At 41.6% G+C, this 16,086-nt stretch overlaps 1 protein-coding gene across 3 annotated transcripts in view; it reads right to left on the minus strand.

Moving 5' to 3' along the window:
* The window catches only part of hectd4.S (HECT domain containing E3 ubiquitin protein ligase 4 S homeolog), a 128,108-nt gene that overhangs the window by 8,455 nt on the left and 103,567 nt on the right, over positions 1 to 16,086 (minus strand). For all 3 annotated transcript variants that reach the window (XM_041580382.1, XM_018244230.2, XM_018244229.2), the window contains 14 exons: positions 14,891 to 15,021; positions 13,755 to 13,960; positions 12,533 to 12,712; positions 10,927 to 12,218; positions 9,162 to 9,369; positions 8,356 to 8,579; positions 7,817 to 7,968; positions 7,565 to 7,668; positions 7,346 to 7,469; positions 6,578 to 6,768; positions 6,315 to 6,461; positions 5,552 to 5,671; positions 4,503 to 4,658; positions 4,186 to 4,289 (listed from right to left, as the gene is read on the minus strand). In XM_041580382.1, the coding sequence (XP_041436316.1) occupies positions 4,186 to 4,289; positions 4,503 to 4,658; positions 5,552 to 5,671; positions 6,315 to 6,461; positions 6,578 to 6,768; positions 7,346 to 7,469; positions 7,565 to 7,668; positions 7,817 to 7,968; positions 8,356 to 8,579; positions 9,162 to 9,369; positions 10,927 to 12,218; positions 12,533 to 12,712; positions 13,755 to 13,960; positions 14,891 to 15,021 (3,339 nt within the window). The remainder of the gene's footprint in view (positions 1 to 4,185; positions 4,290 to 4,502; positions 4,659 to 5,551; positions 5,672 to 6,314; positions 6,462 to 6,577; positions 6,769 to 7,345; positions 7,470 to 7,564; positions 7,669 to 7,816; positions 7,969 to 8,355; positions 8,580 to 9,161; positions 9,370 to 10,926; positions 12,219 to 12,532; positions 12,713 to 13,754; positions 13,961 to 14,890; positions 15,022 to 16,086) is intronic.

Below are 16,086 nucleotides of genomic sequence, written 5' to 3' on the forward strand. Positions count from 1 at the left end.
GCCATCAAGTCCACCTCTGGCATACCCCACCGTGTCACTATCAGTTGGAATACTTCCGGATGAAGGCTCCACTCGCCCTGATCTACTGTCTCACGACTGAGGAAGTCTGCTACCCAGTTGTCTACTCCTGGAATGTGTACTGCGGAGATGGCTGGTACATTCTCTTCTGCCCATAGCAGTATCCTTTGTGCTTCGGCCAAAGCCGTTTGGCTTCTTGTGCCCCCCTGGTGGTTTATGTAGGCTACTGCTGTCATGTTGTCTGACTGGATTCTCACCGGTCGACCCTTTAGAATGTGGGTCCAGTGGGACAAGGATAGCCATATTGCCCTCAGTTCCAATATGTTGATGGGAAGAGATCTTTCTCCTGGGTTCCATTTGCCCTGGACAGTGTGCTGCTCCAGTACTCCTCCCCATCCCTGTAGGCTGGCATCTGTTGTTACTATTGTCCATGCATGGTTGGGAAACAACTTTCCTGATTGTAGCGTGGATGACTGGAGCCACCATTTCATTGATTCTTGAACTGGACCTGTTACTAGAATCCTGCGGTCTAGCTCTGTACGCTTCCGTCTCTGATGCCGTAAGTTCAACCTCTGCAGTGGTCTTGTATGTGCCTGGGCATACGGTACCGCTGGGATTGATGCTACCATTGTCCCCAGTGCTCTCATGGCTACTCGTAGTGGTATGTATTTTTCTCTCTGAATGATCATCAGTCTTGTGTGAAAGACATCTATCTTGGCAGGTGGGAGAAAAACTTTCCCCAGCGATGTGTCTATCATAAGACCTAAATATTCTCTCCGCTGTGCAGGTGTGAATGCTGACTTCTGGTAGTTGATGAGCCAACCTAATTGAGTCAGTCTGTCTACTACTGTTTGTAGGTGACTCGTGGTTAGGGAGCGGGATGAAGTCTTGACTAGTAGGTCGTCTAGGTACGGTATGACTCCAATGCCTTGGAGTCTCAGGTCTACTAGAGCTGCTGCCATCACCTTTGTGAAGACTCGTGGTGCTGAGGAGAGTCCGAAGGGGAGTGCCACAAATTGCCAATGTTCGCCTGCAGCGAAGAAACGAAGGAATCTGTAGTGGTTGGGATGTATCGGCACGTGAAGATACGCGTCTTTTATGTCGATCACCGTCATGTATTCCCCCATTTCTAGAGACAGTAGGACCGACTGTATGGATTCCATTTTGAAATGCTGTCTTTTGACATATTTGTTTACTGCCTTGAGATCTAGCACAGGACGATAGGATCTGTCTTTTTTGGGAACTATGAACAGGTTGGAATAAAAGCCTCTGCCCCTGTCTAGCTGTGGGACCTGCTGTATGACCCCCGACGATGAAAGGTCTTGGATAATCCTTAGAAATGCTGATCGCCTTGGCTCTTTTGAGGGAATTCGTGACATAAAGAATCTCCTTGGTGGAACTTGTAAAAAGTCTATTAGGTAGCCGTGAGATACTACCTTCAGTACCCAAGGGTCTTGGACTCTCTTGTTTCCACACCTCCCGAAAGTTTCTTAGGCGGCCGCCTAGTAAGACACCCTCGGGGGTGGGCACCTCTTCATGCAGAGGTGGATTTTTCCTGTGATGATTTTGTGGTGTTCCTGGTCGCAGACCAGTTGTGACTCTGTTTGTTTGGATATCTGGGTCGATTGGACGTCTGGTGCTTCTCTGTTTGTGCTCTCTGTCTGTGGCCTTGACCTTGACGAAAGGGCCGCAGAAATGGTCTCCTCTTGAAAATGGTGCGCTTGGGTCTGTTTTGCGGTAGCCAGGTACTTTTAGCACCTGTTGCCTGTGATATTATTTTTTCTAGTTCTGCTCCAAAAAGCTGCTTTCCCGCAAAAGGAAGGCTGACCAGAGATCTTTTTGATGTAAGATCCGCAGACCAATTCTTCAACCATAGAAAACTTCTGGCTGCAATGGATTGTGATGAAGCCCTGGCAACCAGTTTTGCTGCATCTAGTGCTGCTTCACAGATGTAAGAGTTAGCGTCAGCAATCTGTGACAGAAGTAGATCTGTAGATGGGTCCTCGGACCCAATAAGTTGTGCTACTTGCTCCACCCATTGCTCTTGAAACCCAAGCTGTGACAAAGATCGGTTGCAGAGCCGCTCCTGCCGCTGAAAAAATGGCTTTACAGAACCCTTCTAACCTCCTGTCTATGGGGTCCTTAAAAGAAGCTGCGTCCGCCACTGGTATGGTTGTGGTCTTCGAAAGACGCGACACTGGAGGGTCCACCACCGGTGGGGAAGACCAGAGCTCGGTAGCTTCCGGAGGGAAGGGATAAGTCTGTGAGAAACGCTTTGACAGTTGAACCTTGCGGTCTGGAATTTTCCATTGTGCCTTTACTATATCATCTAGATGTTCATAAGCTGGGAAGACATATGAAGTCTTCTTCTGCTTTTTAAAAATGTTTTTACTTGGTTCTGCGGTAGCTGAAGTGTCTTCTATATTTAGGGTTTGTAGAACCATCTGAATAAGTGATTCTACCTCCCTTTGAGATCTGGGAGTATCCTGTTCCTGATCTGACTCTTCGCCTGACAACACCTGACCCTCTTCTCCTGAATCTTCCTCGTCTGGGGATTCGGAAGATGGGGGGTGGGGGCGCTTGGAAACCGTCGCCTGTGCACTCATCCATTGTGGTTGATTGGAAAGGTGTTCTAACACCTTGTCTAGGGCTTCTGGAATTCTGGCTAGGTTCTGGAGTCCTGCCAGGGAAAGAGAGAGTGCTCGCACCAATTCAGAGTCCGAGCTCAATTGAGAAGCCGAAGCCATCGCTGAGCTGGGTTGTAGGGTTGCCCTAGGCAAATCAAGTGCAGGGGTAGAGCCAGGCCTACAAGATATACACTCTGGGTCAGCAGAGGCAGAGTCAAATTTGGTCTTACATGAAGAACATGCAAGATAGGAAATTTGGGGTGGGGTGCGGGTCTTATTTTGCCGCTTAGTGGAGGGTACCCCTTCTGCCCTGTCAGTCATGGCAATAGGGTTGTCTCTTCCCCTTAAGGAAGGTAAGCAGGGGAACTGCTGGGTAAGTGTTGTGACAAGTTGTCAGGAACCTTCCCCTTAAGTGGAAAAAAACCTGTGTGGGCGAGAGGAGCATATGCTAAACATATTAACTCATGCGGTCGCACATAGAAGAGGAAGACAATTTACTCACAGAGCCTAGCTTCCTCGCGTCTCCAGGAACAGAGATCCAGCAGAATCCGCGACACACAGATCCAAGATGGCGACCGGAAGTGACGCAACGGATAGGTCGCATTGGCCCAAAAGCAAAATGGCCGCCGCTATCTTTACATAGAGCAAACCGCCCACAAGCGAAATGGCGGCCGCAAGAAGAGCGCGGGAGTCTCAGCAGGGGACGTGCTCTGCACTAAGAGAAGTAACTTCTCCCGAGAGCCTAACCGCGATAAGGTAGACACTATCAGATAGGACGCGAGCGTCCCAAAAAGAAAATGGCCACCGCAAGGTCTCCACATTGAGTGAGCCCACTTCAAGATGGCGGCCGCATGTGCTAATGAGTGACCTATCATGTAACGGACCTCTCTATTTCTGCTGCAGATACCCAGGGACACTTGTTAATAAAACGTACACCAGGGACCCAGCTCTCCCATGAATGTAGGAGTAAGGCAGACAGACTGGAAACTAACCAAGAGGGGTGAGAAAAAAGGGGTAATGACAAAGAACTTACCCCCTTCGCTGCCAGCCATGATTTGCCCAGATATTGGTGCGTACCCCGATTAGGGTCTCTGGTGCAGCCTCCGGAGAGCGGAAACCAAGGGCCCCAGGGTGGTGAGGGAGCATCTGCCTGCAGACCTCCGTAGAGCGGGAAGGCATTGAGGGCATAATGTGTTCGGCTGGGGGGGCTCAGGAAAGACAACACGGGCCCCCATTGCTGACATTGCACAAGAATCAATCAGTACCACTGCTCCCAGTCAGAAGTATCCGTCCTCCTTCTGAGGACACTAAAGTAAAACTGAGGGTACAGGAAGTAGGCAGGGGATGAAGCCCAGTGCAGGAGGAGGAGTTTTCGTTAACTGTTTAGTGTCCATCCTCCAAGCAACAGGATCTTCAATCCCACGGTGCCTGTGTCCCCCAATCTAGGCAAGAGAAATCCTTACGGCAACATCTAATAAAAAAGCATTCTTATGAAAACAATCAGCGAATGTTGTGCGTGTTTGTGTAAAACGACCTGCACCTTATTCTTATTAACTGCAGAGCTGGGGCAGAGCAGCAGAAGGGACAGCGAGGAGCTCTGAAGTTCTTTACACACTTGCCAGAGAAAATGACGGAATGAGCCACCTGCAGACCAGCAAAAGAAACATTACAAATGAATGATCCTTTATGAAGAATGAAATGTGAATTTCCATAATGAATTACAACATTAATGTATTACCCATTAATCAAAAACGCACAGATTTTTTTTTCTTTGTATAACTTCCCTAAATACACATGTGAAAACAAACGCAGGGGTATCAATAGGGTAACTGTTTATTTGCAAAGTGGGCTACTCACTTGTCCCGTGCACCTCCTCTCCTGTAAAGCGGATGTTGAATGCAAACGTGGGGTCTCCTCCACTAGCCAGTTTGACACACAGTTGTGAGGAAGGGATGCACGCCAACTGACGGGCTGCTTGGCAAAAGTACGAGTTTTCTGACGTACGAATCTCTCCTGTTAGTGAAGGAAAAAAGAATAAAACACATTTGTTTTGCTGTGAGCGTGAATATTATTATTAATAACATGTATTTTTAGAGTGCCAACATAAAATAAATATCTTTTGTGTCTTAAAAAACCCTAAAGATCATCCACCAAGAACTGCATTGCTTTGCTGCCTTATTTGCTTAAAATTGAGTCTATGGGGGGATGGTCTTTCCATAATTAAGAGCTTTCGGGATACCTGGTGTCCAGATAATGGATCCCATACCTGCTATGGGCTTAAACTTAAATCATAGTTTTCAAAAACACGGTATAGTTTTTCACTAAAAAGTTATTTACAGACAGTGAAAATGTTTTAATGTTTGGTATGGCCACCGTTTGCCTTAAATAGATACTGACACCAGAAAATAAACTTTTTTTTTTAATATCTGTCATAACATTATTATACAAAGATATCATTACCTTTGAGTGCTATTTAGAATTTTGCCATAAAAGTATTAGCCTGATGCTTTTACATTAACTTTCCTACGCAATTTTCCTGTATGAGGGGGCTGCCATATTTGTGCAGCAGGAGTCCGTTAGCATTAGAATCTCTAACTGACAGGCTGAGAAGGGACAGTCAGGTTGGCAAAACAGTCAGGTTTTGAAACTTCAAGTCACAAAAGTAGAACTATCAGCGAAAAAAGATTAACGTGACCTATAGGTAACTTTTAATGTAGATTAATATTTTGAAAAGAACATTTTTAGTGTTAGTATCACTTGCTCGTGCTCTGTCTAGCATCAATCTTTCACATTTTTGCAGGTTTTGGAATTCCACATTATTGCAACACTTTCAGAAAGTTTTAGGAACTTTAATATATTACTTTGACTTTCCATGTTTTCCCAAAGTCTGTTAATATTTTACTGACCTCCTACAATTTCTAGTGGGTCCAGCGTGATCTCTGGGGCTGCATGATCTGCTGTCCTCTGCACTGTAGCGTTTAATATCCGGTTCATCACGTTCACTTTTGTATCATAAAAGATTAAGCCTAAAACAAAAGGTAAAAAAAACAAAATCACAGCTAGAACCCCTGCCATATCGTTCCAGGGTTCAAGGACCATGCCTTAAGCTGGCCATAGACTCAAAAGATCTGCTCGTTTGGCGATATCGCCAAATGAGCGGATCTTTCCCCGATATGCCACTAACGGCATGGCTATATCGGGGGTAATTCGAAAGTTCGACCGTATGGTTGAACGATTGAATTACGATACACCAAGGGGCTCCGACGGGTCAGTCGGGTAAAAAGCAAACCTTCCCGATCGATATCGTGGCCAGATATTGATCGGGAAGACCCGTCGGAAGCCCCCATACACAGGCAGATAAGCTGTCAAATTGGTCTAAATGCCCGATATCGGCTTTATCTGCCCGTGTATGCCCACCTTTACAATTCATTCTAAATAGAACATTTGTATTCTATCCCAAAAACCTGACATGAGAATAAAATTATCTAGATGGTTTAAGTAACTATAACAGTTTAAATCCATAAAAATTATGCTATAATTTTAAAAACACTGAAGCTCTACTAAATATTTTATATAAATAACAAACCACAAGGGAGGTAGATTGTAGGAAAATAGCACATGTATTTATTGACAGTGGATTTAGAATGATTCATGTCACGTCATTCATACCTTTAGCTAGCTGGAGTAAGGATGCAATGCTGTGCATGTACATGTCCGTTTGCCGTAACTCCACCAGGGGCAGGAAAAAGGTTTCTAAAGTGGTGTTTAGTGACTGAAGAAGAGCAAATCGGAGGCGCAGACTTTCTATCGGTACATCTAAATAAAGCAAGACATTCCGAAAAGTAATTACTATGAATATTATGAATTCAAATATTCTTTCGTATAGACTATCACAGTATTTAATGATCGGTCTCTGGCCTTTTAACACCTACTCAGCAGGCAGGAGACTCTGGGGTCAGCAGTATCTGCAAGATCCAGGTAAACTTCATGGGGGTGTAGTCGGGCTGGCGTTATGGCAAGATGACGGCAAAGGCGGTTAATATACTGAACAAGAGCAACATCCATTTCAAAGGTCCATTTTCTGCTCGATTTCTGTGCGTGTCTTGTATCAATGCAGGCACACCTGAAATAACAATAATAATGAAGTAAACAGCAAAGAAACAAGTTAGTGGTCTGGTTCTAATGCAATCAAACAGAGAATGAAACTTTCACATATAATTATTATACAGATAATACACAGCGAAATATTGTATAAAATCGAAATCTAATGGCATGATACATACCATAATTCCTAATATCTTTGACCTCAAAATTGAATATATAATAACTTACAATTCTAACAAATACAGAAGCTTTTTGAATCACTGAAACGGTAGATCCTGAGCGTTGGTGGTCAGATTATGGTTTACGGTTCAGGTATTGGATCTATTAGGTGAAATCCCATCATCAGAAAGTTCTGATAGAATTTCATCTTTGATATCCTGGCACGGTCATTTGGTTTATATTAGCAGAAGTAAAGTTCTATTGGTTTAATCTATTAGTGGGTGTGATTCATTGCAAAGTTTCATGCATAAGATCAAAGTTCACTTTTTCACTATTAAACATGTTTAATTTGACTAATTCAGTGTCACAAGTTTCCTTGTTATGAAACTGCAATAAAGCCACGTGTATATCAATGTAAATCTCTAGTATAATTGAACCTTTCGAAATGAAGATCATATCCACAGGCCAAGATAGCTCTCCAGATGCTTCGGATGTCTTGCTTCGCTCGATCTACTACAAAGCGCTGAAATCCATCCAGTGTCAAAAATCTCTCCTCTGGAACTACACAAGGACACAATTAAAACTGTATTGCGGTGTATGATTGTGGGTGGCTTAAAAGAATAAACACTCAGATTCAAAGTTTATTATCAACCTACTTTCTTGCTTCTTTGTAGGAGATTTGTCTGGGTCCTTCTCATCTGTTCTGCCCTTCTCTGGAGATTTTGGTTTCATGGTTGGTTTTTTCTCACTTAAAGCAGTCCTAATAGTAGAAAGAGAGATACTATTTAAAAAAAAAAAAAGTGTAAACCATCATTTTCATTGCTATGATCTAATTTGTGTGCTGTACACAGAGCACCAGATGCCTTTTTAACAAACACAAGAAAAGAGCTAACTGTAATAAACTTTACCTGATGCTGTTCAATACAGCTTTGTCTTTCGTTGGTGGCTTGCCCATTGGTCTTTTGGTGCTGACAACTTTTACAGGATGCTGCTCCTTCCCAGTTTTGCTGTATTTGCTTTTGTCAAACTTGGGCTTGGGAATTCCATATTTTCTCAAGATCTTAAACACAGAACAGACACAGTTAAATTAGAAAGAAAACACCCAATCTATCCTTTACAGCAGCTGGAGATGTGGGGAACATTCATCCGTGCCATATAATGTGGCAGGACAATTCAGCCACGGCTCTAAAATTCCTTGATAAACATAAGATTAGGAAAACTGATCAATGAATGATTGGACTAGCCTATGCATGTGCTTTTTAGTAAATGAAAGCATCCGCCTCCAGTTACAGCGCTGTGCAATTTCATTCTCCAACACCTTGCAAACAGCAGATGGCTCTGAATAGCTGTCATAGTGTTACTTACACTAAAACAACTGAAAGTAAAATAAAGAACTTCTGTAAACATGCATGATTAATAAGTACATAGAAACCTGTATTTTTTTTACCTGAGTCAGTTGATCTTCCAGCACTTTTTTAGGTGGTCGTACATTGGTGAAAAAGGTATGCAGTAAATTCCCTGGGGTTTGTGAACTGATTTGTTCCTTGCTAAGGAAGATATCGGACACTTTGATAAACTTGGCCGGAGTCAGACTCAGCATATGCTCAGCATGAATGCAGCTCTTGAAAACTTCAGTCAGCACATCACGGGCTTCTGGGACCAATTTATCACCTGAAAGTGGAATCCATATTAAAAATTTAATTTACATTTCCTTTCATTATGCAGAAAAACTGTTTTTGGGTGGAGATTCCCCTTTAGGTCAGTGACAAAATGCTGGAAAAGGGTACATTGGTGAATACATTAAATTCCCTTAAAATAATATGTAGTCCAGGGGTGTAACTACAGAGGAAGCAGACCCAGTGGCTGCAGGAGGTATAAAGGGCCCCACAGCCCTAATTAACAAGCAATTTCAATATATATTTATAAAACACTGCATTCTCTGAGGGCCCTAAAATGTATTTTCTGTGGGGCCCAGTAACATCTAGTTACGCCACTGATGTAGCCTATGGCAGATCTAGTGATTCCCGAAACGCGTAGGGCGTTGGATCCTTGCATGAGCTTGGAATAAAAGTATATTCCATGTACCGGAGTGCCGTCCTTCTTTCCTGGTGTCTAATTGGATTTCAGCAGTGGGGATGCTGCGGACAGAGCACACGATTGGAGCAGCAAGTAGGGAGAGTGAACCTGGAGCGGTCCTTCTTTGTGGAGCTAAGTAATTATGGCAGATCTACACACATTTCTGAACTGAATCACCTTTCATTGATTTATCCATGAAATAATCTGCCAGTCCCGGGATCCCTTGGGTATCAAACAAGCTCTGATTCACAGTTGAAACAGTCAAGATTTCTTCAGTAGACATTTCCATCAGCTCATCTTCACCATCCAAACCTGATAACCCAATGAGGTCACTACTGTTAAACAGAGCGGCACGGATTTTCTCTATTTTAGCTCGTGATCGCACCTGTAAATAAAAGCAAAGTGATAGAATATTATCAAAAGTGTATTCATATATAACATCTTAAAGGGATACTGTCATGGGAAAAAATTTTTTTTCCAAAATGAATCAGTTAATAGTGCTGCCCCAGCAGAATTCTGCACTGAAATCCATTTTTCAAAAGAGCAAACAGATTTTTTTATATTCAATTTTGAAATCTGACATGGGGCTAGACATATTGTCAATTTCCCAGCTGCCCCCAGTCAAGTGACTTGTGCTCTGATAAACTTCAATCACTCTTTACTGCTGTACTGCAAGTTGGCGTGATATCACCCCCTCCCTTTCCCCCCCAGCAGCCAAACAAAAGAACAATGGGAAGGTAACCAGATAGCAGCTCCCTAACACAAGATAACAGCTGCCTGGTAGATCTAAGAACAACACTCAATAGTAAAAACCCATGTCCCACTGAGACACATTCAGTTACATTGAGAAGGAAAAACAGCAGCCTGCCAAAAAGCATTTCTCTCCTAAAGTGCAGGCACAAGTCACATGACCAGGGGCAGCTGGGAAATTGACAATATGTCTAGCCCCATGTCAGATTTCAAAATTGAATATAAAAAAATCTGTTTGCTCTTTTGAGAAATGGATTTCAGTGCAGAATTCTGCTGGAACAGCACTATTAACTGATTCATTTTGAAAAAAAAATTTTTTCCCATGACAGTATCCCTTTAAAGAAACTAGGGTTTCGGAAACTATCACTCATATACAGTATAAAGAGAAGAAGATACAGAGATATAGGGTTACTTTTCTTTCAACTATTTATTCAACCCAACTCATACCTTTTACATATTAGTAAGAGTCTGCAATCTAACACTAGGGGGCAGATGCATCAAGGGTCGAATATCGAGGGTTAATTAACCCTCGATATTCGACTGGGAATGAAAATCCTTCGACTTCGAATATCGAAGTCGAAGGATTTTGCGCAAAAACTGCGATTGAACGATCGAAGGAATAATTGTTCGATCGAACGATTTGAAGGATTTTGACCCAACGATCGAAGGATTATCCTTCGACCTAAAAAAACTTAGCCAAGCCTATGGGGACCTTCCCCATAGGCTAACATTGGGTTCGGAAGCTTTTAGGTGGCGAACTAGGGGGTCGAATAGTCGAACGATTTTTAGTTCGAATCCTTCGATTCGAAGTCGAAGGTCGAAGTAGCCCATTCGATGGTCGAAGTAGCCCAAAAAACACTTCGAAATTCGAAGTTTTTTTTACTTCGAATCCTTCACTCGAAGTTAATGAATTGACCCCTAGGTAAAAAAAAATAAAGCTGAACAACGCAGCAATGCCATTCAGCAGCAATTATAGCAGATACTTTTCTTTGCTGATAAAAGCTCCTAACATTCTTAAAATTGTCCTCTAGATACACTACAAAAACTTGGAGCAGAGTTTTATTATTACAGAGAAAAAGGAAATGATTTTTATAAAAAATATATACACATAAATAAATGTACACACACACACACATCTTTAACTATTAGCATTTAGTACATGAAGTTGATTGACAGAGTTCTTCAAAATTACCTCTACAACTGCAAATCCTTTAATAGGCCGAGACACTGCCATATGGTTATCTAGTGATTTAGCTGCATATATGGAGCCCACATCAGACAAAGAGTTTTCAACATTATCAAGCTGTTCAACAAGACTTCCCAGACTCCCAAGGCTTCCTGTGCTGCAGATAGAAAGATCCAGACTTTCCTGGCTTGAGAGAACAGTTGGTTCCAGAAGCCCTGATGGCACAGCCTGTTCTGGGGTAAACTGCCCCATAGATGTTTCACTTGCGGTTTGTGATACCCCTTGGGAGCTACACAATGAGGCTTGGCTTGTGGAAGCAGATGCTGTGACACTTGCTGCAGGAGTTACACTGCTTGAGCTGCTGATATCAATATTGTCAATGGTCAGCTGGGGAGAGGGCTTTTCTATTTCTGTCTTGCATTCTGCCCATTCTATTCTGTCTTTAGGTTTGGGGATTTCAGTTTCCTGCAAAGGAATGTAGATTTCATCTTTAAAGACTCCACCATGAGCATTACAAGCCTTTCTAATTGCACTTCTGACAACTGATTCTTCTAGGTGTGTGGGGATGCCAGAAATCACAAGGAGACGGCTGTGAGCTGTTGGACCAACTAAAGTCTGACTAGCATCAGTAATAGCATCATTTGTGACGCCCATCCCTTGTGGATCCTTGCTAGTTAGATGCCTAAGAATCATTAACAAAGTCAGTGCCCTATGAAACCACAACATGTCCTCGGGTTTACTGCCTCCGATGCTAAGCAAAGCAGCATCACTCTCTGCTCCACGTGAAGATGTACGTTTTCCAGATGTAGCCTTCTCACGTTTGATCTTAACTTTTTTTCTCTTTGATAGTAGACTTGGACTTTGAGGGGTCTGTCCAGGGGAAGATGAAGAGGAAGAAGATGAGTCACTGAGATTCGTGGCATTTGTAGATGTCATCACACTAATTGCTGTGCTCATGTTAATTGGGAGCGTCACTTCTGCCACTGCCAGGCACACTTCCATGAGGGCATGAAAGTAAGTTGAAAACCTTCCTTGCTCAGAGGCTCCAGGGGCAGAGCCGCCACATACATTTCCTGACGCCCAGTTTTGGGTTTCTTCATCATACAGCTTGCGCAATTCTGTCTGCAAAGCCATGAGCATAGCTAGACATGGGTTCAACTGCAGAGCTATTGAAGAGGACAAGCCACTTGGGTTCTTTCTTTGCTCTAGATGGTGAACTTTCCTCAAAAGTTCAGCCAACAAGTGGAAGAGAAGCTCCTTAATTACAGCGGCAAGGTCTGTTGTCCAAATCAAAGTTCCTGAATAAAGAAAATGTGCAAAAGTTAGTTATGTTTTATTCTACATTATTGCCCTGAGGTGACTTAAAGGAACAGTAACACCAAAAATTAAAGTGTTTTAAAGGAATGACAATGTAATGTAGTCTTGTCCTGTACTGGTAAAAGATTTATATGTGATTTTCCACCTGCCCTCCTCTGTAGCTAAATAGGTCACATACATCTCCAGCCAACACCATAAGTAAAAAAAAGCCTGCCTTTTCTATTGTAAGAAACTTGCTTTGGTTCTAACTGTTTGTCTAGAATGAACAATTAGCAAAATAAAGAAATGATCCCACCTAGCAGTTCTACCACTTGCAACAAAGCAGAAGATGGAACAGTATCAAGTTCATCTTCTGACTTCACTTCTGAGTCCTCCAACTTCCATGTTAAAAGCTGTTCTGTGAATGCCATTGCCAATGGGAACTCTACAGGCAGGGAATGGATGATCAGTACAACACCGGGAGTAGGAGATACACCTGGAAAAGAAAACACATAGGCACTTATTTATCGTCTCACTGAGACTGCAAGACCATCGAATAATTGATAAAAAAAATTCTTCTCAGTTTGGGTGATGTTGTGGGTGGGTGGTATTATTGGGGGATGGGGACATCAGCAGCAGTGAAACTACTTTCTTTGTATTATTGCTTTGCTGTTTTAATAGCACAGTAAAACCGGACTTCCGGGACTTCATCAGGCAATATCTAGTAGTACTTCAATAGGCAACTTGGTCTTCATGTTGTTTTTCCATTATTTGCCCCCTTCTTTTGCCTCCAGACTTCCAAACTCCAAATGAGAGTCCGTGTTAATGTCAGTTTTCTTTTCTTTTTACTTTTTTGTGTTTAGGTCCTCTTATTCATTTTAGTGGTTTCTAGGGTAAATGGGACTTTAGCATACAGCTGCTGGAATTTCAAACCAAAACATAAGCGTCTACTAAGCAAAAAGCATAGTAGACCAATTGCAAATTGTCACAATATCACAGTCTATCAAATTAAAAGTTAAAAATACTTAGTCATTATTGACTATTTAAACACTTAGGATTTTTATATGGCTTGTCATTATTCTTTTTGGAGCCATTACTAGAGAAATATACTAGGTATCGAAATATGCATCATATTTACCCTGACACCTGTATATTTGTGATATAATTGAAATGTATGCAGTAAACTTCCTATTTACGAAATATGGGGGAACGGGTCCCTCCCATTGAAAGTTTTTTTTTTTGCCCCCCCCCAACCAAAATTGAAGGCAGCCATACTTACTGCCACCTGCTCCTGTACTGTATCTATTTATTTCTTAATTTTCCTTACATTTGTTTAAAGGAGTAGTTACTGGGAAATGGTTCATATATCCTACTGTTTTATTTGGTAACCCTTGTTTGTTAATTTAATGTAAGAAACATTCACTTTCAATAATTGCATAAATAGCTGGAACAATATAAATAAAATGTCAAAATATATGCAGTTTTCTGTTTAGGTAAAAACAGAGGTAGGTAAAGGGCAAAATAACTGTATATTTTACCAAGCTTGACATGGATCTTGTCAGTGGGAATTATAGCTGTTGGGTACTGGTTGGTTGTTGGTGGTGGAGTAAGGCCTGTATTACTCGGGGAGGCATCACGTGGATAACAAACCGATTCTATCAGATTGAGCTGCCCATTCCTCTTTACTTTATGGCCGAGGCCATAGACCATGACTCTAGACCAGGGAGCCTTGTACAAGGAGGAGCTGCAGACAAAAAAAATAAATAAAAGGATTGTCATGGCAAGAACTGCATTTGCCCTAATTAAATGAGGAATATTCCCACTTTATTTTTTTGCCTCTAGATCACAAACCGACAGTATTTTTTTAATGCAAATGTTTGGTGACACAATGACACTTTACTTCACATTTACAAAATACTGAGAAACAACATGTAACAAATGTATTCAGAAAAATAAAGTAAGCAGTAGTCTGCAATATAATGCTCATAGGTTTCCATTAGTGATGATTGGGTTGACCCATGGATTTGGTGAGTTCAACCCAAGAAGGTGAGTCAAAATTTAAGCAGGGCCACTTTCTCAATGGTGATATAATAGTGATGACCATTTTTCTATGGTTGAGTTGTAGGTTGTGAAGTAGTGAGTTATGGTTGGGTTCAGGCTCATCATTGCTAGTTTCATATCAGACATTTAAAAATGAGCATAAATAAATGTGAAAATCAATGTTAATTGCAGATTAGGTGGTGGTGGTGGGAGATGTAGTTAAAAGGATTGCAGCTAAATTGTGTTTTTAATTTACAAAAAAGTCAGGTATCATAGGGTAAAAAAGGGTGTTTTTTTGGGGTCCAAATTGACAATTTTTAATTACTTTGTCTTTGGAATGACTGACATTTTCAATTCAAATTTAAACTTGCTTTTCTTTTTACTATTGGTAATTACTGCTTTAAAAGAAAACGAAAGTTTATATTATGGGGGTGGGACAAAATGTGCCTCAAGAAAAGGAAGAAAGATCACAACAAAGAACGTCAATAGGAGCACCAGCCTGGGGTATTAGGTAAGCTATTACAATCACTGGCGGTTCCAAACATTTGACACACCCTAGTGATTGTGATATTAATTCCCCTTAAATTATTTTCTAGTCTATGCTGGTCTTTAATGTTAAGACAAAATAACTTACTCTTTTCTAAAACCGGACGGACTCTCTACGCAAGATACAACAACAAATGCTGCCCCGGGAAAATTCAAATCCATGCTGAGCTTCGATTCAGAGATGGGAATTTCCTCAGATGGAAACTGTTCAGGCGCATTCTAAAACAACAAATCACAATTTTACGAATATTCCAATTTTTATGAGAGTAAAAAAATGACTAAATAAGGGATCATAAAAGCTAACATAAATACAGGTATGGGAAATGTTATCCAGAATGTTTGGGACCTGGGGTTTTCCAGATAAAGGATCTTTCTGTAATTTGGATTGTCATAATTTAAGTCTACTAGAAAATCACTTAAAAATTAAATAAACCCAATAAGCTAGTTTTGCCTCCAATAAGGATTAATTATATCTTAGTTTGGATCAAGTACAAGGTACTGTAAAAAGAAAATAATTTTTTTTAACTATTTGACGGTTCTTTCCAGCATTCAAATGGGGGGTTACTGATCCCAGCAGGCAAAAATTATTATTTTGGTGGTTACAGTTTTATTGTTGTTGTTATTTTCTATAAGTTATCCAGTATTATAACTTATAACCACTCCATGGTTGCTAAGGTAAATTGGACCCTAGCAACCTAGCTGCTGAAACTCCAAAAAGAAAAATTAAGGCCTATTACAAATGATCTCAGAATATCACGCTCTACATCAGACTAAAAATTATCTCAAAGGGTGTGGTCCCTAAATCCGGTAAAGACCCTGACCAGTGCAGTTCATATCGGCCAATCTCCCTTATAAACACTGATGCCAAAATTCTCGCCAAAATCTTGGCCACAAGACTCCAACGCTATATAATAGACCTGATTCATCCCGATCAATCGGGATTTATGCCAGGTAGGGCCACAAATATTAACATTAGGAGATTGTATACTAACATTGAAACGCAACATGCCAATGTGGGGACAAGAGCAATAGCCTCCCTAGACTCAGCTAAGGCCTTCGACTCAATAGAATGGCCCTACCTATGGGAGACCCTTCGCAGGTTTAACCTGGGTGACCAATTCATTAAATGGATACAGATGCTTTATTATAGACCAACTGCACGGGTCAGGGTTATCGGCATGATATCAGGTCCATTCCTACTGGAAAGAGGTACGCGACAGGGATGCCCGTTATCCCCATTTCTCTTTGCCTTAGCCATAGAACCTTTAGCCATACGCGAATCTG

This window comes from Xenopus laevis, chromosome 1S (genome assembly GCF_017654675.1).
Source record: "Xenopus laevis strain J_2021 chromosome 1S, Xenopus_laevis_v10.1, whole genome shotgun sequence".
Classification (NCBI taxonomy): Eukaryota; Metazoa; Chordata; class Amphibia; order Anura; family Pipidae; genus Xenopus; species Xenopus laevis.